General features: G+C 42.5%; 1 protein-coding gene across 1 annotated transcript in view; it reads left to right on the top strand.

Moving 5' to 3' along the window:
* The window catches only part of muc5.2 (mucin 5.2), a 31,116-nt gene continuing 7,220 nt past the window's right edge, over positions 1-23,896 (top strand). Inside the window, 28 exon segments of the mRNA XM_056239248.1 lie at positions 1-118; positions 215-286; positions 1,718-2,015; positions 2,222-2,333; positions 2,838-2,925; positions 3,071-3,150; positions 3,268-3,481; positions 3,568-3,693; positions 3,783-3,900; positions 3,997-4,135; positions 4,315-4,434; positions 4,636-4,705; positions 4,905-5,039; positions 6,137-6,304; positions 6,418-6,512; positions 7,073-7,202; positions 7,305-7,551; positions 7,660-7,700; positions 7,790-7,893; positions 8,040-8,191; positions 8,416-8,554; positions 8,652-8,762; positions 9,009-9,188; positions 9,283-9,522; positions 9,703-9,859; positions 10,022-10,153; positions 10,362-10,628; positions 11,037-23,804. Coding sequence (XP_056095223.1) covers positions 25-118; positions 215-286; positions 1,718-2,015; positions 2,222-2,333; positions 2,838-2,925; positions 3,071-3,150; positions 3,268-3,481; positions 3,568-3,693; positions 3,783-3,900; positions 3,997-4,135; positions 4,315-4,434; positions 4,636-4,705; positions 4,905-5,039; positions 6,137-6,304; positions 6,418-6,512; positions 7,073-7,202; positions 7,305-7,551; positions 7,660-7,700; positions 7,790-7,893; positions 8,040-8,191; positions 8,416-8,554; positions 8,652-8,762; positions 9,009-9,188; positions 9,283-9,522; positions 9,703-9,859; positions 10,022-10,153; positions 10,362-10,628; positions 11,037-23,804 — 16,597 coding nt within the window. The 5' untranslated portion in view covers positions 1-24.

Raw genomic sequence — 23,896 nt, 5'->3', positions numbered from 1 at the left:
AACAGCTCACATTAGCTCTTGAGGATGGATCTTGTCTCCATGGGGACTGTGAGGATGTCCCAGATGTGGATGCTGCGATGGGTCGTCCTGTTGGTCGGGCTGCAGTCCGTACGCACAGGTAAGTAGACTACAACTGAAAAAAGAACAAAAACAAAATGCATAGAAAAGCTCAAAATTCTTAAAATGAACATCCAAAATAAATCTCTGTTTAAAGACTTTATGGGAGATTATGGAGACGGTATGAACAATCCTATGGACTTTACCTGGCCGCCAACAACAACACCAGGTAAATATTTAATTGTCTTTACATGTATGTATTATCAAGACATATTGATTGCATTGATATAGATTTGTAATGTACCAAATAAATTAATAGATGTCACATTCCACAACAAGTATACCTTAAAACTTTGAAGTCAATACAAATATATTCAAGAATTATGTATCAAATATTTAGATTTAAATTTATCATTGATGAAAAAAAAAGCTATAAAAACTGTTCTCTTTGTCTGGAAAAAATAATAATTTGAGGTATAAAAGTGTGCAGTAATAAAATACAACATAAAATGTATTTTTGGTCACACTTTAGATTAGAGTCCAATTCTCACTAGTAACTAACTATGACTTTGCCTCAATAAACTCCTGATTACTGCTTATTAATAGTTAGTAAGGTAGTTGTTAAGTTAACTGTAGGTATTGGGTATGATTGTGGGATGTAGAATATGGTCAGTGCATAATAAGGTATTAATATGTGCTTTATAAGTACTAATAAACAGCCAATATCCTGCTAATATGCATGCTAATAAGGAACTATTTAACAGCGAGAAATTGGACCCTAAACTAAAGTGTTACTGTATTTTTCTCAGAATTACAAAAATGTAACATTTTACATAAAACAATTTAATTTAATACGAATGATAATAAATCATAACCTTGCAAGATTTTTACCATGGTTCAAAGACAATTGTAACACTAATTATGGAATAGAAAATTGAATAAACTTTTAAACATGTAGTTCACAGTCATTTCTAAATTTGTATCTAACTGTGAATAAAGTAATAATTATGATGTATACACCACTTAAACTTTTACTATAAACACACATTATTCAGGACATACATTGTTCAGTAACAACATGTTCAGAAATATGCATACACCAAAGACATTATTACTTTTATTTAGTGGGTAAGTTACATATTATTTTACAGTGTCCTTGTTAAACCTTAATAACTATACATTATGCATACTTATATGCATATAACCCTTATCCTTACCCTATAGTAAGTGCATGTAGTTAATTATTATCAGTCAGTACATAAATGTGTTATTTACACTGTAGACACCTTAAAATAAAGTTACACTTTATTTTAAGGTGTCTTTGTTACAACTTACTATTGGGGTTTGGTTTAGGGTTAGTTGAATGTAATTATGCATAATTTATAGTTATTACTATAGTAACTACATGTAACATGAAACAATGACACTGTAAAATAAAGTAAAATAAAGGCATTTGCAAAACTTTAAATGGGAAGGAAAATGTTTTAATAAATTTTTAAAAAATATGACAGTTTTTATTTTTGTCTTTTATATTTAGAGTTCACCACTATGGCGACTGTGATGGTAACAAAAGGTATTTAAAAACATATTTTAAAGCATTTGCAGCATCAGTTTGTACAGTTTTTACACTTTAGGAAACTAAAAAGTATTTACCAACGAGTTTTACAGTTATAAACTTTCTCTCTTGATTCAGTTGAACCGAATCCTGATCATCAGTCCACGATCTGCAGCACATGGGGAAATTTCCACTTCAAGACATTTGATGGCAATTTCTTTCAAGTGCCAGACACGTGCAACTACGTTCTGGCGGTGATGTGTGACAGCACAACTTCTGACTTTAACATCCAAATGCAAAGAGAGACTGTGAATGACTCGATCACTTTTAGCACAGTCACAATAAAGCTGGAGGGGACAGTCATCAAAATCACTAATGGCAACATCACTATGGACGATCAAGCGTGAGTTGATATTTACTTGTTTTTTTTTACATGAGTAACTACTGCAATGTGCAGCTTTCATAACCTCATATTAATTAAGAGACAACTCTGAATATGCTGATTAAAAATGGTGAAGAACAGTGTCCAGACAGCACCTAAAATCTTCTACAATTAGGTACTTATATACAAATATGTTTAATTGAAGCTTCTTACACTTTTTCTTGCAGCGTGTCTGTTCCAATCAATCAGAATGGACTTAAAATCGAGGGAAGTCAAACAAGTATTAAGATCTCCAAATATGGATTGACTGTCTTTTGGGAAGAGGACAACTCTATATTGGTATGATTTAACATCATTATCTTGCTGAGTAAATACCTTTACTATAATACAGTATGTGTGATGAATATGTGAGATAATGAGCCAAATATGTGTTCAAATGAAAACTGGAAAACTGATTTGATGGAATCCGTTGATAGCGGTAAAGAAAAACAAAGCAAAGAGTTTTCGTGCAGGTTCTTCTTCAGAATGAGTCAAGTTGAATCCATAACCCTATAATGAAATCACACACACCCTTTAATGCCATTATATTTGTTTGCACACATTAAAGTAAGACTAGGAAAATTAAACATCAAACAGGATATCAGTTCTACAAATCATAAAGCAAATATTAATCGTCTAAGTAAGCCACAGTGAACCAACAGGTATCTGACAGCTCAATGTTGATTTTAATAAGTGTGTTTGTACTGCCATAAACTAACATTATGACAGACTAATTTTAAAATAAATAAAATAAACTGTATTTGTTGCATCACTGACATTATCTTATAATATGATGTTCCCTAGATTGAACTTGCAGAGAAGTACCGAGGTCAGACCTGTGGACTCTGTGGAAACTACAACGGCAACAAGAATGATGATATTCCTGAAAACGGTAAACATGATGTTTTGATCAAATGACCTAGAAAAACATTTTCTTTACAGATTATTTTGAATGCCAGACGAAATCTAAACACCTGATCACTGTATATACATAGTAATAGACATAGTATGACATTAACCAGCTAAGTCCCTCTCAGGTCCGGCCGCATGGAAGGTGTCCACACCAACTGAATCCTGCGAGGACGTTATACTTCCACCCAGGGATAAGTGCGACCAGGTATGAGACAAATGAGGAGTTTTAGAATCATTTTACCAGATTTTGGGCTGATACAAGTACATTTGTTTTACCTCATTGGCCAGTTGAAACATTGCATTCAATCATTTTTCTTTTTAGCAAGCAAGTGTTTGCCAGCAGTATCTCAGCAGTCCAGGGTTTAGCGACTGTTACAATGTGATGGACATGGGTTCATTTGAAGAAGCCTGTGTGAACGACCTGTGTCAATGTTACCGCAATCACGACTGTCTCTGCAACACACTCACGGAGATTTCACGACAGTGCACACATGCTGGAGGAAATCCAGGAACATGGAGGACAGAGCAGCTCTGCCGTGAGTATCAGTTCTGGAAGCTTGCTATAAACAAATGAAATCAATAGATAGATTTGTGACTTAATATGTGTTCTTCTGTGGAGCAGCAAAGACATGTCCTCTGAACATGCAATACCTGGAGTGTGGAAGTCCGTGCAAGAACACCTGCAAAGATCCAAACGCAAGTCTAATGTGTAACGAACACTGTGTGGACGGCTGTTTCTGCCCTGAAGGTGATTTCACACAATATCAAGAGATGTGCTTTCAAGACTGTTTTTTTTCTTTCCCAAAATAAATGGTATCATGCTTTCTTTTTGTAAAGGCACCGTGGAAGACGACATTGGTCAGAGTGGATGTGTTCCTGTGAACCAGTGCCCATGTGATCACGATGGCACAGTATATCAATCAGGAGAGTCTTACAAACAAGCTTGTAAAAAATGGTAATATTTTTATTAAAATATTTAAGTCACATTCAAATTCATATACATTTACCGGTATACATTTCCCCATACTAACACTGCTGTGTTCTGTGTCAGTGTGTGTGACGCGGGACACTGGACCTGTACACACCGGGAATGTCCCGGAATCTGCTCTGTTGTGGGAGGGTCTCACGTCACCACTTATGATGGAAAGAGCTTCACCTTCAGCGGGAACTGTGACTACATCCTCACTAAGGTCTGTCAGGATATCAGATGACCCACAGATATTTTCTGTCAGGGCGAGATCAATGAAAGTCTTCACTTGTACTCTTATTCACATGGTTTATTATATAACAATCAGAAAAGTGGGGACATTATAATTTATATTCATTATATATAATTTGGAGGTTCTTACAGTCCTTTTTTTTATTCCAGCACTCTAATGACAGTGATATTGCTGTCGTGGGAAATCTGGTAAAGTGTGATCCGGCCGATGACAGACACATGACAGACACATGTCTAAATTCAGTGACCCTTGTCATCTCGGGGACAACTGTAAGTACAAGGTTGCATCATGTTTTCATCATTTCATATTCTAAAATAACCAATATACTTTTTCTGGGAAAACAGCACTAGAATAGCACACTTACTTTCAGCACAGTGAACAGAACATACCGCATACCTCTGCAAAATCCTCCAAGATGGAATTACAAAACATAATTTTGTTTTCTTTTTGTTATTTTATGTGTAAAACAGATTCGTTTTTCCTCCAGTGGAGATGTCACACTAAATGGAAACAGCCCATTAAAGCTTCCTGCTACCGAAGGTGGGTTGTCCAAAATGGGGAACTGTTCTATTTAAAGGATGTTAACAATAAAATTGATATATAATTAATTAAATGCATTTCTCTGAAAAACCCAAAGCTCTATTTTTCAAATGTAAATATACTGTAAATATATTAGCATTAACAAAAGTCATTGTTGACTAGTTGTTTTGTATCCTAACCACCTATGTTGTTGTCCCAGGTCCTGTGAGCATCTTCCAGCCCTCCTCCTCCTTCATTATTGCTGATATGAAGAGTCTTCGTCTAGAGATCCAGTTGGCTCCAGTCATGCAGTTGTATATTGTAGCCAGCACTGAAGAGAAAGGAAAAATGAGTGGTAAGTTGTCAAAAATATGTGATTAGAATCCATTTTTGTTACAGAAGGTAGAGGAGAAGTTAAAATTGTAATTTATAAAACTAAAATATTATAAACTGACCAATAGTTAAAACATATATTAAGTAATTGACGGTGCCGTTGAATTATTAGAAAAATAAAGCACACCCGAGGTGGTATTGCAGCAACAACGCGAAGCGAATAATTCAATGACCCGCAGTAAATTTTTCCGCCTATTAAAAATGTACAACTTTTAGTTATAAAACTACAAATTTTAGTTGTAAAACTATATTACGTTACCACACCTCAAAACATTGTTCAGATGATGTATTTCAAGACAGTTTTCAGGTTTTTCTCTTTTAAAACGCTCTTGTGTGTAGGACTAATTTCTTACGCATCCAATCCGAAGCCTCCATTGCCAAGTCCAAAACGTCATTTTAGAGCTAGTAACGGAGAATTGAGCCACTGATAACAGACTAATGCAGTTTATTAAAGCAGTTATTAAAAAGAAAGAGAGAGAGAGAGAGAGAGAGAGAGAGAGAGAGAGAGAGAGAGAGAGAGAGAGAGAGAGAGGGAGAGAGAGAGAGGGAGAGATTCTATGCGCGTGTGTCAGTACTGTATGTGTGTGCATTTGAGTGGAGAGAGAGTGCGAGAAAGAGAGTATGTGTTGTTGTCCGTACATAATAAAACGTAATTCTGTGGCAAAAAACATGGAAATAATTTGTTGGTTTTATCCTATTGTTTACTATATCTATTTGCTTTGTCAGTGTTGTTGCGGGTTTTGGTTTTTCTGCTGTTGCAACCTGTAAAGACCTTTGAAATAACTAAAATCATTTGGCGAAGTGATATGGAACTGTAATGCGGTCAAGACCTGCCTGGAACTACTTTAGCCGTGCTATCCCTGAAAATAATTGCACACCTTAGAATGTTCATCAACCAATCAGATTCAAGCATTCAACAGCCCTGTAGTGTAATACAAAATAATGTTTATGACTCCTTTCAGAAAGAACCTTTTAAAAATGTATCAGTACATAGTTAACGATTTATACAATGTCTGTAATTCATTCACTATTTTTAATTCTACACATTGCTTATTTCAGGTCTCTGTGGAAACTATAATGATGTCCAAACAGACGACTTTAAAACAGAATCAGGCATCATAGAGGGCACTCCAATAACTTTTGTCAACTTTTGGAAGAAAAACCCATACAGCTGTCCAGATCTTGAAAACACTTTTGACAACCCCTGTAGTCTGAGTGTGGACACAGGTATACACATTATTACAAACATTAAGAAATAACAATAAAAAAGAGTCATATATGCAATAATTTATGTTGCAAATATTACAGAACTATGTCAAGTCTTTATTCTTTCCATTCAGAGAAACTTGCTAAAGACTGGTGTTCCCGTCTCACAAACCCAAATGGCACCTTCTCCCAATGTCATTCAGAAATATGTCCTGAGATTTACTACCAAGTGAGTGTTTTTGCACAGAACACTTTTCTCTTTTAAAATTAACTGTATATGCAGACTGATCTCATGAAATGGCGTATGTATGACACGCCAATTCGTATTTCCATTTTTGGCGTGCTATCAACACGCATAATCGCTTTTCAGCGTGTTTATCAACGCCTTTGACTTAACGTTATATTACTGTATTATGTACATATAAATATATGACCTACCCCAACCCCGTCCCTAAACCTACCCGTCACTGGGGTTAATACCATTTATGAGTCTTCTCCTACCATCCTAGGAAAAGAAATATCGCTCCACAGATGTAGAATATAGATTTTGCTTCGTTTCGCTCGGACATTTAACGGCGTACACATACACGCGGAATCACTCGGACGTTTAATGGCGTAGACATACACGCAAAAGATTTCGGCGTGGACATACACGCGGATAGCTCAAAATGCGTATAGATAACACGCCACTTGAATTGAAAGTGGCGTGTATGTTTACGCAAAGTCATGATGTCATGTTGCTATATGTATGAATGAAATATAATTGAATCTGGGTTTCATCCTTTGCAGTGGTGCGTCTATGACACCTGCAAATGTTCAGATATTAGGAAGTGTATGTGTGCGGCCGTGTCCACTTATGCCCACGCGTGTGCTGCCAAAGGAGTCATTCTCCAGGGCTGGATGGATTCAGACCCCTGTGGTGAGTTCTATATAATTATTCATGTACTGTATTTGAATCATATTCTGTTGATTTGGAAATGAAACAATGAATAATAATAAAAGTGCGTTTATCTGTGCTCAGTATCCGAGTGTCCAGAAAACATGAAGTACTCCTACGATGTGAAAAGCTGTGGAAGCACCTGCCGTTCTCTCAGTGGTGAAGATAACACCTGCCAAGGGTCCTTCACACCTGTAGACGGCTGTGTCTGTACTGAGGGAACACACCTTAATGAAGACGGCAGCTGTGTACATGCTGACCAGTGTCCTTGTTACAAAGGCGACAAGGTCATAGAGCCATCAGGAGTATCCCACATAGATGGTGTAGCATGGTATATGAGTTCCTTATTTCATACCCAATGCATTGTTGACAGAATATGAATGATAACTCTTGATGACCATTAGTAATTACTGATTTGTACAATTTGGTCATATTACAGCACCTGTAACCTTGGCAAATTGCATTGCTCCAGTCCAGAAGGTAAGTTGCAAATTAATTCTGCAATTACACTAGTCAAATTATCACTGGTATGATGAAGTTCCCCATCTATGTGCCTGTTGTGTTTGTAGACTGTGTGGCTCCGATGGTCTTCTTCAAATGCTCAAATTATGAACCTGGAAAAAAAGGAACAGAATGTCAAAGGACATGTCAAAACCAAGACCTAAACAATTGCGTGAGTTTGGATTGGGAAAGCATAACTGACATTTCTAAAAAAGTTGACATATTGTTTTGATTGCCACAAATGGATTTGTAAAAACAGAGCTATGAAAATAAGGAGGGTTAACACTGCTGGACCTTCTTGATTTGTTCTGCCTATAGGTGAGCACAGGGTGTGTATCAGGGTGTATGTGTCCAGATTACCTTCTAGCTGATGGCAATGGTGGGTGTGTGGAGAGGGAAAAATGTAATTGTACCCACAATGGAGTCTCCTATTCTCCTGGGGACCAAGTTCAGCAGGACTGTAACACCTGGTGAGTCGGCATTGATAGAAATAGGAGAGAATATTACAGCTATACCATCACCAAGTGTGCGCTAATTTTTCTCTGCACAAAACAATAAGCAATTGTCAAAACTTGTAATGTACTTTACTACTACTTTAAATGGTCTGACTACTTTAAATTTGAGGTAAGAAAGAAAAAGCTGGTAACGACTGTACATCCAAGGGTTCATTTGTGAATTTCTGTATATATTTCAGCACATGCATAAACGGGATGTGGAATTGTACAGATAAAGAGTGTTATGGCACCTGTACCATCTTTGGCGACGGTCATTTCATGACTTTTGATGGCAGGAAATATTCTTTCCACGGAGACTGTGAACACATCTTAGCCCACGTATGTTTTAATCAATTTGGGTTCTTGCCTAATTTGAGATGAAGAAAAAAAGTACAATTCTAACCTGACACACAATTCATTTGTGCAACCCCTTTAGGATTACTGCAATAAAGACCAGAGTCCATATTCTTTACGCCTGGTCACAGAGAACATTCCCTGTGGTGGCAGCAGCACCATTTGCTCCAAGTCCATCAATCTCTTTTTTGGGGTGAGGTTATTTCATAGCTCGAAATCAGCTTGAGTATAATGGTATTGTAAAATGTAGAATATAGTGATACAATTTATGCCATTGATGTATATATTATAGAGGATGGACATGTAGAAACACAATTACATTCAAAATCTAAGTTTCATTTTTGTTCTTGATGTCATCATAACATCATGAGAGAGTTATATCCAGTTATGTATGCTGTTTATGGATAACTTTATTCCAATGACTACTTAAATCCTGCAGAGATACAAGATGACTTTATCCCAGGAGAATGGGATTAAAGTTGTTGAAAGCAATGGCACTGAATACCAATATCAAATCCATACTGCTGGGATATACAATGTCATAGAGGTCAAAGGTCTTTTGAACTTAATCTGGGACAATAAAACGAGTCTGATGCTCCAACTCCATCCTAAATTTAAGGTAAGCATTACCCCTACATACACAAACACACAATCATCCTTTACACTTTCCTGTTCATTCTCTTACCTTAACATACACGTGATCTCTATTACAGGGCAAGGTGTGTGGACTGTGTGGAAACTTTGATGGTAATGCGAACAATGACTTTGTAAAGCATGATGGAGAAGAGGTCACTGATGCAGTGGCATTTGGGAATAGTTGGAAGGTGAATCCCAGCTGCCCAGAAATGAGTAACTTGATGAACCCATGTGAAAAAAATCCACATCGGAGTGCCTGGGCTATCAAGCAATGCAGCATCATCACAAGCCCTGTCTTTACAGACTGCCATTCAAGTGTATGTAAAATTAGAAACTTTGTGAATTCAGAAAGTTGTTGGTCTTCTGGATTTTGTTTAAATGGTCAGCCTTTGTTGGTTCCATGCATGAAACAAACAAAAAAATCTTACCATTTTACAATTTAGCATTGCACATACAACCGGTTACCCTAAAGGTTCTACTGACTTTCCTATCTCTAGGTGGACTCTGGCCCATACTATGATGCCTGTGTAAGGGACACCTGTGCATGTGACAGCGGAGGTGACTGTGATTGTTTCTGTACTGCAGTGGCAGCTTATGCTGCTGAATGCCGTAAAAAAGGAGCTTGTGTAGCATGGCGCAGTCCAGACATTTGCCGTAAGTCCCAATACTGTTAGAAAATGTATTTATTGCAATCAGAATTCCACACAAAATGTGCAACCTCAGATTCTGTCTAGGCCTCTCCAAACTCATTACCTTCTATTGTTTGATCTCCTATAAACATTGTCATAGTGCTGACTGAATTGGTTGTTCTTGCAGCTTTATTCTGTGAGTACTACAACAACCCTCAAAAGGAATGTGAGTGGCACTACAAAACCTGTGGATCGACCTGCATGAAAACTTGCAGAAACCCAGCAGGAACCTGCTCTAATCAAATTCCTCTCCTGGAGGGTATGGATAATTCTTTAAAACTTTGAAAACATGCTTTTGTACAGAATTGAATAAAATAATACTTAGGGCAAATGTAGCCCAAACTGCAAAATTATGAGTGAATTAGTACATTTTCATTTAATCTTTTTATTCTATAGTCAAGAAACATTGAGTCAAAAGAAATGTGTGTATCTTGTTTATACCATCTGACCTTTTATTATACTCCTAGGGTGTTTTCCTCAGTGCCCTTCAGACAGGCCATTTTTGAGGGAGGACACCAGGAAATGTGTTACAGAGGCAGAATGTCTTTCTCTGTGTACCTATGATGGGAAGATATATACTACTGGAGAAGTGGTGTACGATACCACAGATGGGAATGGAACATGTTTTACTGCTCTATGTGGATCTAATGGCATGATAATAAGAACTATTAGAAAATGCATGACAACAACTATGCCATTCACTTTCACAACTCCACCACAAACTACTAAAACAACAATTACAATACCGACCACCAAGGTTTTCACTTCAACAGCTACTACAGTAACACTAACAACACCAAAAATGCCAACAGCTACTACAACTGCTGTTCCACCAACACCTACATCACCTGGAATTACTACTGCTGTTACTGCTGAAACACCATCTACAGAATCTCCACCTCCCACAGGAACAGAAACTCCATCAACAGCTACAACAACTGCTGTTCCACCAACACCAACAGCACCTGAACTTTCTACTACTGCTGTTACTGCTGAAACACCATCTACAGAATCTCCACCTCCCACAGGAACAGAAACACCATCAACAGCTACAACAACTGCTGCTCCACCGACACCAACAGCACCTGAAATTTCTACTACTGCTGTTACTGCTGAAACACCATCTACAGAATCTCCACCTCCCACAGGAACAGAAACACCATCAACAGCTACTACAACTGCTGTTCCACCAACACCTACATCACCTGGAATTACTACTGCTGTTACTGCTGAAACACCATCTACAGAATCTCCACCTCCCACAGGAACAGAAACACCATCAACAGCTACAACAACTGCTGCTCCACCGACACCTACATCACCTGGAGGTACTACTGCTGTTACTGCTGAAACACCATCTACAGAATCTCCACCTCCCACAGGAACAGAAACACCATCAACAGCTACAACAACTGCTGCTCCACCGACACCAACAGCACCTGAAATTTCTACTACTGCTGTTACTGCTCAAACACCATCTACAGAATCTCCACCTCCCACAGGAACAGAAACACCATCAACAGCTACTACAACTGCTGTTCCACCAACACCTACATCACCTGGAATTACTACTGCTGTTACTGCTGAAACACCATCTACAGAATCTCCACCTCCCACAGGAACAGAAACACCATCAATAGCTACAACAACTGCTGCTCCACCGACACCAACAGCACCTGAAATTTCTACTACTGCTGTTACTGCTCAAACACGATTGATCGAAACATCACCTCCCACAGAAACAGAAACGCCATCAACAGCTACTACAACTGCTGTTCCACCAACACCTACATCACATGGAATTACTACTGCTGTTACTGCTGAAACACCATCTACAGAATCTCCACCTCCCACAGGAACAGAAACACCATCAACAGCAACAACAACTGCTGCTCCACCGACACCAACAGCACCTGAAATTTCTACTACTGCTGTTACTGCTCAAACACCATCTACAGAATCTCCACCTCCCACAGGAACAGAAACGCCATCAACAGCTACTACAACTGCTGTTCCACCAACACCTACATCACCTGGAATTACTACTGCTGTAACTGCTGAAACACCATCTACAGAATCTCCACCTCCCACAGGAACAGAAACACCATCAACAGCTACAACAACTGCTGCTCCACCGACACCAACAGCACCTGAAATTTCTACTACTGCTGTTACTGCTCAAACACCATCTACAGAATCTCCACCTCCCACAGGAACAGAAACGCCATCAACAGCTACTACAACTGCTGTTCCACTAACACCTACATCACCTGGAATTACTACTGCTGTTACTGCTGAAACACCATCTACAGAATCTCCACCTCCCACAGGAACAGAAACACCATCAACAGCTACAACAACTGCTGCTCCACCGACACCAACAGCACCTGAAATTTCTACTACTGCTGTTACTGCTCAAACACCATCTACAGAATCTCCACCTCCCACAGGAACAGAAACGCCATCAACAGCTACTACAACTGCTGTTCCACCAACACCTACATCACCTGGCATTACTACTGCTGTTACTGCTGAAACACCATCTACAGAATCTCCACCTCCCACAGGAACAGAAACACCATCAACAGCTACAACAACTGCTGCTCCACCGACACCAACAGCACCTGAAATTTCTACTACTGCTGTTACTGCTCAAACACGATTGATCGAAACATCACCTCCCACAGGAACAGAAACGCCATCAACAGCTACTACAACTGCTGTTCCACCAACACCTACAGCACCTGGCATTACTACTGCTGTTACTGCTGAAACACCATCTACAGAATCTCCACCTTCCACAGGAACAGAAACACCATCAACAGCTACAACAACTGCTGCTCCACCGACACCAACAGCACCTGAAATTTCTACTACTGCGGTTACTGCTCAAACACCATCTACAGAATCTCCACCTCCCATAGGAACAGAAACGCCATCAACAGCTACTACAACTGCTGTTCCACCAACACCTACATCACCTGGCATTACTACTGCTGTTACTGCTGAAACACCATCTACAGAATCTCCACCTCCCACAGGAACAGAAACACCATCAACAGCTACAACAACTGCTGCTCCACCGACACCAACAGCACCTGAAATTTCTACTACTGCTGTTACTGCTCAAACACCATCTACAGAATCTCCACCTCCCACAGAAACAGAAACACCATCAACAGCTACTACAACTGCTGTTCCACCAACACCTACATCACCTGGAATTACTACTGCTGTAACTGCTGAAACACCATCTACAGAATCTCCACCTCCCACAGGAACAGAAACACCATCAACAGCTACAACAACTGCTGCTCCACCGACACCAACAGCACCTGAAATTTCTACTACTGCTGTTACTGCTCAAACACCATCTACAGAATCTCCACCTCCCACAGGAACAGAAACGCCATCAACAGCTACTACAACTGCTGTTCCACCAACACCTACATCACCTGGAATTACTACTGCTGTTACTGCTGAAACACCATCTACAGAATCTCCACCTCCCACAGGAACAGAAACACCATCAACAGCTACAACATCTGCTGCTCCACCGACACCGACACCACCTGAAATTTCTACTACTGCTGTTACTGCTCAAACACGATTGATCGAAACATCGCCTCCCACAGGAACAGAAACGCCATCAACAGCTACTACAACTGCTGTTCCACCAACACCTACATCACCTGGAATTACTACTGCTGTTACTGCTGAAACACCATCTACAGAATCTCCACCTCCCACAGGAACAGAAACACCATCAACAGCTACAACAACTGCTGCTCCACCGACACCAACAGCAGCTGAAATTTCTACTACTGCTGTTACTGCTCAAACACCATCTACAGAATCTCCACCTCCCACAGGAACAGAAACGCCAACGACAGCTACTACAACTGCTGTTCCACCAACACCTACATCACCTGGAATTACTACTGCTGTAACTGCTGAAACACCATCTACAGAATCTCCACCTCCCACAGGAACAGAAACACCATCAACAGCTACTACAACTGCTGCTCCACCGACACCAACAGCACCTGAAATTTCTACTACTGCTGTTACTGCTCAAACACCATCTACAGAATCTCCACCTCCCACAGGAACAGAAACGCCATCAACAGCTACTACAACTGCTGTTCCACCAACACCTACATCACCTGGAATTACTACTGCTGTTACTGCTGAAACACCATCTACAGAATCTCCACCTCCCACAGGAACAGAAACACCATCAACAGCTACAACAACTGCTGCTCCACCGACACCAACAGCACCTGAAATTTCTACTACTGCTGTTACTGCTCAAACACCATCTACAGAATCTCCACCTCCCACAGGAACAGAAACGCCATCAACAGCTACTACAACTGCTGTTCCACCAACACCTACATCACCTGGAATTACTACTGCTGTTACTGCTGAAACACCATCTACAGAATCTCCACCTCCCACAGGAACAGAAACACCATCAACAGCTACAACAACTGCTGCTCCACCGACACCAACAGCACCTGAAATTTCTACTACTGCTGTTACTGCTCAAACAACATCTACAGAATCTCCACCTCCCACAGGAACAGAAACGCCATCAACAGCTACTACAACTGCTGTTCCACCAACACCTACATCACCTGGAATTACTACTGCTGTTACTGCTGAAACACCATCTACAGAATCTCCACCTCCCACAGGAACAGAAACACCATCAACAGCTACAACAACTGCTGCTCCACCGACACCAACAGCACCTGAAATTTCTACTACTGCTGTTACTGCTGAAACCCCATCTACAGAATCTCCACCTCCCACAGGAACAGAAACGCCATCAACAGCTACTACAACTGCTGTTCCACCAACACCTACATCACCTGGAATTACTACTGCTGTTACTGCTGAAACACCATCTACAGAATCTCCACCTCCCACGGGAACAGAAACACCATCAACAGCTACAACAACTGCTGCTCCACCGACACCAACAGCACCTGAAATTTCTACTACTGCTGTTACTGCTCAAACACCATCTACAGAATCTCCACCTCCCACAGGAACAGAAACGCCATCAACAGCTACTACAACTGCTGTTCCACCAACACCTACATCACCTGGAATTACTACTGCTGTTACTGCTGAAACACCATCTACAGAATCTCCACCTCCCACAGGAACAGAAACACCATCAACAGCTACAACAACTGCTGCTCCACCCACACCAACAGCAGCTGAAATTTCTACTACTGCTGTTACTGCTCAAACACGATTGATCGAAACATCGCCTCCCACAGGAACAGAAACGCCATCAACAGCTACTACAACTGCTGTTCCACCAACACCTACATCACCTGGAATTACTACTGCTGTTACTGCTGAAACACCATCTACAGAATCTCCACCTCCCACAGGAACAGAAACACCATCAACAGCTACAACAACTGCTGCTCCACCGACACCAACAGCAGCTGAAATTTCTACTACTGCTGTTACTGCTCAAACACCATCTACAGAATCTCCACCTCCCACAGGAACAGAAACGCCAACGACAGCTACTACAACTGCTGTTCCACCAACACCTACATCACCTGGAATTACTACTGCTGTAACTGCTGAAACACCATCTACAGAATCTCCACCTCCCACAGGAACAGAAACACCATCAACAGCTACTACAACTGCTGCTCCACCGACACCAACAGCACCTGAAATTTCTACTACTGCTGTTACTGCTCAAACACCATCTACAGAATCTCCACCTCCCACAGGAACAGAAACGCCAACAACAGCTACTACAACTGCTGTTCCACCAACACCTACATCACCTGGAATTACTACTGCTGTTACTGCTGAAACACCATCTACAGAATCTCCACCTCCCACAGGAACAGAAACACCATCAACAGCTACAACAACTGCTGCTCCACCGACACCAACAGCACCTGAAATTTCTACTACTGCTGTTACTGCTCAAACACCATCTACAGAATCTCCACCTCCCACAGGAACAGAAACGCCATCAACAGCTACTACAACTGCTGTTCCACCAACACCTACATCACCTGGAATTACTACTGCTGTTACTGCTGAAACACCATCTACAGAATCTCCACCTCCCACAGGAACAGAAACACCATCAACAGCTACAACAACTGCTGCTCCACCGACACCAACAGCACCTGAAATTTCTACTACTGCTGTTACTGCTCAAACACCATCTACAGAATCTCCACCTCCCACAGGAACAGAAACACCATCAACAGCTACTACAACTGCTGCTCCACCGACACCAACAGCACCTGAAATTTCTACTACTGCTGTTACTGCTGAAACACCATCTACAGAATCTCCACCTCCCACAGGAGCAGAAACACCATCAACAGCTACTACAACTGCTGCTCCACCGACACCAAGAGAACCTGAAATTTCTACTACTGCTGTTACTGCTCAAACACCATCTACAGAATCTCCACCTCCCACAGGAACAGAAACGCCATCAACAGCTACTACAACTGCTGTTCCACCAACACCTACATCACCTGGAATTACTACTGCTGTTACTGCTGAAACACCATCTACAGAATCTCCACCTCCCACAGGAACAGAAACACCATCAACAGCTACAACAACTGCTGCTCCACCGACACCAACAGCAGCTGAAATTTCTACTACTGCTGTTACTGCTCAAACACGATTGATCGAAACATCGCCTCCCACAGGAACAGAAACGCCATCAACAGCTACTACAACTGCTGTTCCACCAACACCTACATCACCTGGAATTACTACTGCTGTTACTGCTGAAACACCATCTACAGAATCTCCACCTCCCACAGGAACAGAAACACCATCAACAGCTACAACAACTGCTGCTCCACCGACACCAACAGCAGCTGAAATTTCTACTACTGCTGTTACTGCTCAAACACCATCTACAGAATCTCCACCTCCCACAGGAACAGAAACGCCAACGACAGCTACTACAACTGCTGTTCCACCAACACCTACATCACCTGGAATTACTACTGCTGTAACTGCTGAAACACCATCTACAGAATCTCCACCTCCCACAGGAACAGAAACACCATCAACAGCTACTACAACTGCTGCTCCACCGACACCAACAGCACCTGAAATTTCTACTACTGCTGTTACTGCTCAAACACCATCTACAGAATCTCCACCTCCCACAGGAACAGAAACGCCAACAACAGCTACTACAACTGCTGTTCCACCAACACCTACATCACCTGGAATTACTACTGCTGTTACTGCTGAAACACCATCTACAGAATCTCCACCTCCCACAGGAACAGAAACACCATCAACAGCTACAACAACTGCTGCTCCACCGACACCAACAGCACCTGAAATTTCTACTACTGCTGTTACTGCTCAAACACCATCTACAGAATCTCCACCTCCCACAGGAACAGAAACGCCATCAACAGCTACTACAACTGCTGTTCCACCAACACCTACATCACCTGGAATTACTACTGCTGTTACTGCTGAAACACCATCTACAGAATCTCCACCTCCCACAGGAACAGAAACACCATCAACAGCTACAACAACTGCTGCTCCACCGACACCAACAGCACCTGAAATTTCTACTACTGCTGTTACTGCTCAAACACCATCTACAGAATCTCCACCTCCCACAGGAACAGAAACACCATCAACAGCTACTACAACTGCTGCTCCACCGACACCAACAGCACCTGAAATTTCTACTACTGCTGTTACTGCTGAAACACCATCTACAGAATCTCCACCTCCCACAGGAGCAGAAACACCATCAACAGCTACTACAACTGCTGCTCCACCGACACCAAGAGAACCTGAAATTTCTACTACTGCTGTTACTGCTCAAACACCATCTACAGAATCTCCACCTCCCACAGGAACAGAAACGCCATCAACAGCTACTACAACTGCTGTTCCACCAACACCTACATCACCTGGAATTACTACTGCTGTTACTGCTGAAACACCATCTACAGAATCTCCACCTCCCACGGGAACAGAAACACCATCAACAGCTACAACAACTGCTGCTCCACCGACACCAAGAGAACCTGAAATTTCTACTACTGCTGTTACTGCTCAAACACCATCTACAGAATCTCCACCTCCCACAGGAACAGAAACGCCATCAACAGCTACTACAACTGCTGTTCCACCAACACCTACATCACCTGGAATTACTACTGCTGTTACTGCTGAAACACCATCTACAGAATCTCCACCTCCCACGGGAACAGAAACACCATCAACAGCTACAACAACTGCTGCTCCACCGACACCAATAGCACCTGAAATTTCTACTACTGCTGTTACTGCTCAAACACCATCTACAGAATCTCCACCTCCCACAGGAACAGAAACGCCATCAACAGCTACTACAACTGCTGTTCCACCAACACCTACATCACCTGGAATTACTACTGCTGTTACTGCTGAAACACCATCTACAGAATCTCCAACTCCCACAGGAACAGAAACACCATCAACAGCTACAACAACTGCTGCTCCACCGACACCAACAGCACCTGAAATTTCTACTACTGCTGTTACTGCTCAAACACCATCTACAGAATCTCCACCTCCCACAGGAACAGAAACGCCATCAACAGCTACTACAACTGCTGTTCCACCAACACCTACATCACCTGGAATTACTACTGCTGTTACTGCTGAAACACCATCTACAGAATCTCCACCTCCCACAGGAACAGAAACACCATCAACAGCTACAACAACTGCTGCTCCACCGACACCAACAGCACCTGAAATTTCTACTACTGCTGTTACTGCTGAAACCCCATCTACAGAATCTCCACCTCCCACAGGAACAGAAACGCCATCAACAGCTACTACAACTGCTGTTCCACCAACACCTACATCACCTGGAATTACTACTGCTGTTACTGCTGAAACACCATCTACAGAAACTCCACCTCCCACAGGAACAGAAACACCATCAACAGCTACAACAACTGCTGCTCCACCGACACCAACAGCACCTGAAATTTCTACTACTGCTGTTACTGCTCAAACACCATCTACAGAATCTCCACCTCCCACAGGAACAGAAACGCCATCAACAGCTACTACAACTGCTGTTCCACCAACACCTACATCACCTGGAATTACTACTGCTGTTACTGCTGAAACACCATCTACAGAATCTCCACCTCCCACAGGAACAGAAACACCATCAACAGCTACAACAACTGCTGCTCCACCGACACCAACAGCACCTGAAATTTCTACTACTGCTGTTACTGCTCAAACACCATCTACAGAATCTCCACCTCCCACAGGAACAGAAACACCATCAACAGCTACTACAACTGCTGCTCCACCGACACCAACAGCACCTGAAATTTCTACTACTGCTGTTACTGCTGAAACACCATCTACAGAATCTCCACCTCCCACAGGAGCAGAAACACCATCAACAGCTACTACAACTGCTGCTCCACCGACACCAAGAGAACCTGAAATTTCTACTACTGCTGTTACTGCTCAAACACCATCTACAGAATCTCCACCTCCCACAGGAACAGAAACGCCATCAACAGCTACTACAACTGCTGTTCCACCAACACCTACATCACCTGGAATTACTACTGCTGTTACTGCTGAAACACCATCTACAGAATCTCCACCTCCCACGGGAACAGAAACACCATCAACAGCTACAACAACTGCTGCTCCACCGACACCAAGAGAACCTGAAATTTCTACTACTGCTGTTACTGCTCAAACACCATCTACAGAATCTCCACCTCCCACAGGAACAGAAACGCCATCAACAGCTACTACAACTGCTGTTCCACCAACACCTACATCACCTGGAATTACTACTGCTGTTACTGCTGAAACACCATCTACAGAATCTCCACCTCCCACAGGAACAGAAACCCCATCAACAGCTACAACAACTGCTGCTCCACCGACACCAATAGCACCTGAAATTTCTACTACTGCTGTTACTGCTCAAACACCATCTACAGAATCTCCACCTCCCACAGGAACAGAAACGCCATCAACAGCTACTACAACTGCTGTTCCACCAACACCTACATCACCTGGAATTACTACTGCTGTTACTGCTGAAACACCATCTACAGAATCTCCACCTCCCACAGGAACAGAAACACCATCAACAGCTACAACAACTGCTGCTCCACCGACACCAACAGCACCTGAAATTTCTACTACTGCTGTTACTGCTCAAACACCATCTACAGAATCTCCACCTCCCACAGGAACAGAAACGCCATCAACAGCTACTACAACTGCTGTTCCATCAACACCTACATCACCTGGAATTACTACTGCTGTTACTGCTGAAACACCATCTACAGAATCTCCACCTCCCACAGGAACAGAAACGCCATCAACAGCTACAACAACTGCTGCTCCACCAACACCAACAGCACCTGAACTTTCTACTACTGCTGTTACTGCTCAAACACCATCTACAGAATCTCCACCTCCCACAGGAACAGAAACGCCATCAACAGCTACTTCAACTGCTGTTCCACCAACACCTACATCACCTGGAATTACTACTGCTGTTACTGCTGAAACACCATCTACAGAATCTCCACCTCCCACAGGAACAGAAACACCATCAACAGCTACAACAACTGCTGCTCCACCGACACCAACAGCACCTGAAATTTCTACTACTGCTGTTACTGCTCAAACACCATCTACAGAATCTCCACCTCCCACAGGAACAGAAACGCCATCAACAGCTACTACAACTGCTGTTCCACCAACCCCTACATCACCTGGAATTACTACTGCTGTTACTGCTGAAACACCATCTACAGAATCTCCACCTCCCACAGGAACAGAAACACCATCAACAGCTACAACAACTGCTGCTCCACCGACACCAACAGCACCTGAAATTTCTACTACTGCTGTTACTGCTCAAACACCATCTACAGAATCTCCACCTCCCACAAGAACAGAAACGCCATCAACAGCTACTACAACTGCTGTTCCACCAACACCTACATCACCTGGAATTACTACTGCTATTACTGCTGAAACACCATCTACAGAATCTCCACCTCCCACAGGAACAGAAACACCATCAACAGCTACAACAACTGCTGCTCCACCGACACCAACAGCACCTGAAATTTCTACTACTGCTGTTACTGCTCAAACACGATTGATCGAAACATCACCTCCCACAGGAACAGAAACGCCATCAACAGCTACTACAACTGCTGTTCCACCAACACCTACATCACCTGGAATTACTACTGCTGTTACTGCTGAAACACCATCTACAGAATCTCCACCTCCCACAGGAGCAGAAACACCATCAACAGCTACTACAACTGCTGCTCCACCGACACCAACAGAACCTGAAATTTCTACTACTGCTGTTACTGCTCAAACACCATCTACAGAATCTCCACCTCCCACAGGAACAGAAACGCCATCAACAGCTACTTCAACTGCTGTTCCACCAACACCTACATCACCTGGAATTACTACTGCTGTTACTGCTGAAACACCATCTACAGAATCTCCACCTCCCACGGGAACAGAAACACCATCAACAGCTACAACAACTGCTGCTCCACCGACACCAACAGCACCTGAACTTTCTACTACTGCTGTTACTGCTGAAACACCATCTACAGAATCTCCACCTCCCACAGGAACAGAAACGCCATCAACAGCTACTACAACTGCTGTTCCATCAACACCTACATCACCTGGAATTACTACTGCTGTTACTGCTGAAACACCATCTACAGAATCTCCACCTCCCACAGGAACAGAAACGCCATCAACAGCTACAACAACTGCTGCTCCACCGACACCAACAGCACCTGAACTTTCTACTACTGCTGTTACTGCTCAAACACCATCTACAGAATCTCCACCTCCCACAGGAACAGAAACGCCATCAACAGCTACTTCAACTGCTGTTCCACCAACACCTACATCACCTGGAATTACTACTGCTGTTACTGCTGAAACACCATCTACAGAATCTCCACCTCCCACAGGAACAGAAACACCATCAACAGCTACAACAACTGCTGCTCCACCGACACCAACAGCACCTGAAATTTCTACTACTGCTGTTACTGCTCAAACACCATCTACAGAATCTCCACCTCCCACAGGAACAGAAACGCCATCAACAGCTACTACAACTGCTGTTCCACCAACCCCTACATCACCTGGAATTACTACTGCTGTTACTGCTGAAACACCATCTACAGAATTTCCACCTCCCACAGGAACAGAAACACCATCAACAGCTACAACAACTGCTGCTCCACCGACACCAACAGCACCTGAAATTTCTACTACTGCTGTTACTGCTCAAACACCATCTACAGAATCTCCACCTCCCACAAGAACAGAAACGCCATCAACAGCTACTACAACTGCTGTTCCACCAACACCTACATCACCTGGAATTACTACTGCTGTTACTGCTGAAACACCATCTACAGAATCTCCACCTCCCACAGGAACAGAAACACCATCAACAGCTACAACAACTGCTGCTCCACCGACACCAACAGCACCTGAAATTTCTACTACTGCTGTTACTGCTCAAACACGATTGATCGAAACACCACCTCCCACAGGAACAGAAACGCCATCAACAGCTACTACAACTGCTGTTCCACCAACACCTACAGCACCTGGAATTACTACTGCTGTTACTGCTGAAACACCATCTACAGAATCTCCACCTCCCACAGGAGCAGAAACACCATCAACAGCTACTACAACTGCTGCTCCACCGACACCAACAGAACCTGAAATTTCTACTACTGCTGTTACTGCTCAAACACCATCTACAGAATCTCCACCTCCCACAGGAACAGAAACGCCATCAACAGCTACTACAACTGCTGTTCCACCAACACCTACATCACCTGGAATTACTACTGCTGTTACTGCTGAAACACCATCTACAGAATCTCCACCTCCCACGGGAACAGAAACACCATCAACAGCTACAACAACTGCTGCTCCACCGACACCAACAGCACCTGAAATTTCTACTACTGCTGTTACTGCTCAAACACCATCTACAGAATCTCCACCTCCCACAGGAACAGAAACGCCATCAACAGCTACTTCAACTGCTGTTCCACCAACACCTACATCACCTGGAATTACTACTGCTGTTACTGCTGAAACACCATCTACAGAATCTCCACCTCCCACAGGAACAGAAACACCATCAACAGCTACAACAACTGCTGCTCCACCGACACCAACAGCACCTGAACTTTCTACTACTGCTGTTACTGCTCAAACACCATCTACAGAATCTCCACCTCCAACAGGAACAGAAACGCCATCAACAGCTACTACAACTGCTGTTCCACCAACACCTACATCACCTGGAATTACTACTGCTGTTACTGCTGAAACACCATCTACAGAATCTCCACCACCCACAGGAACAGAAACGCCATCAACAGCTACTACAACTGCTGTTTCACCAACACCTACATCACCTGGAATTACTACTGCTGTTACTGCTGAAACACCATCTACAGAATCTCCACCTCCCACAGGAACAGAAACACCATCAACTGCTACAACAACTGCTGCTCCACCGACACCAACAGCACCTGAAATTTCTACTACTGCTGTTACTGCTCAAACACCATCTACAGAATCTCCACCTCCCACAGGAACAGAAACGCCACCAACTACAACATTTGTTACATCAACTCTTTTTACAACAGTACCTCCAGTGACACAAGCACCATCAACAATGTTCATGGTGCATACAGAATCAACAATTGAAATGACACATACCACAGCACCTCAAATTATCATCACAACGAGCTGTCATTGCACATATGCAAATCAAACATTCCCACCTGGTAAGTAATACATGAATGACAATTTCAATTTTTTTCATTCTGTTTTGTGATTGTGAATCCATGAACAATTGTAAGCATATCAATGATGCATA

Source organism: Rhinichthys klamathensis, unplaced genomic scaffold (assembly GCF_029890125.1).
Source record: "Rhinichthys klamathensis goyatoka isolate OS25496 unplaced genomic scaffold, OSU_Roscu_1.1 h1tg000557l_1, whole genome shotgun sequence".
In the NCBI taxonomy this organism is placed as follows: Eukaryota; Metazoa; Chordata; class Actinopteri; order Cypriniformes; family Leuciscidae; genus Rhinichthys; species Rhinichthys klamathensis.
Note: the sequence above shows the minus strand (reverse complement) of the source record. Positions and strands in the feature narration are given on the sequence as shown.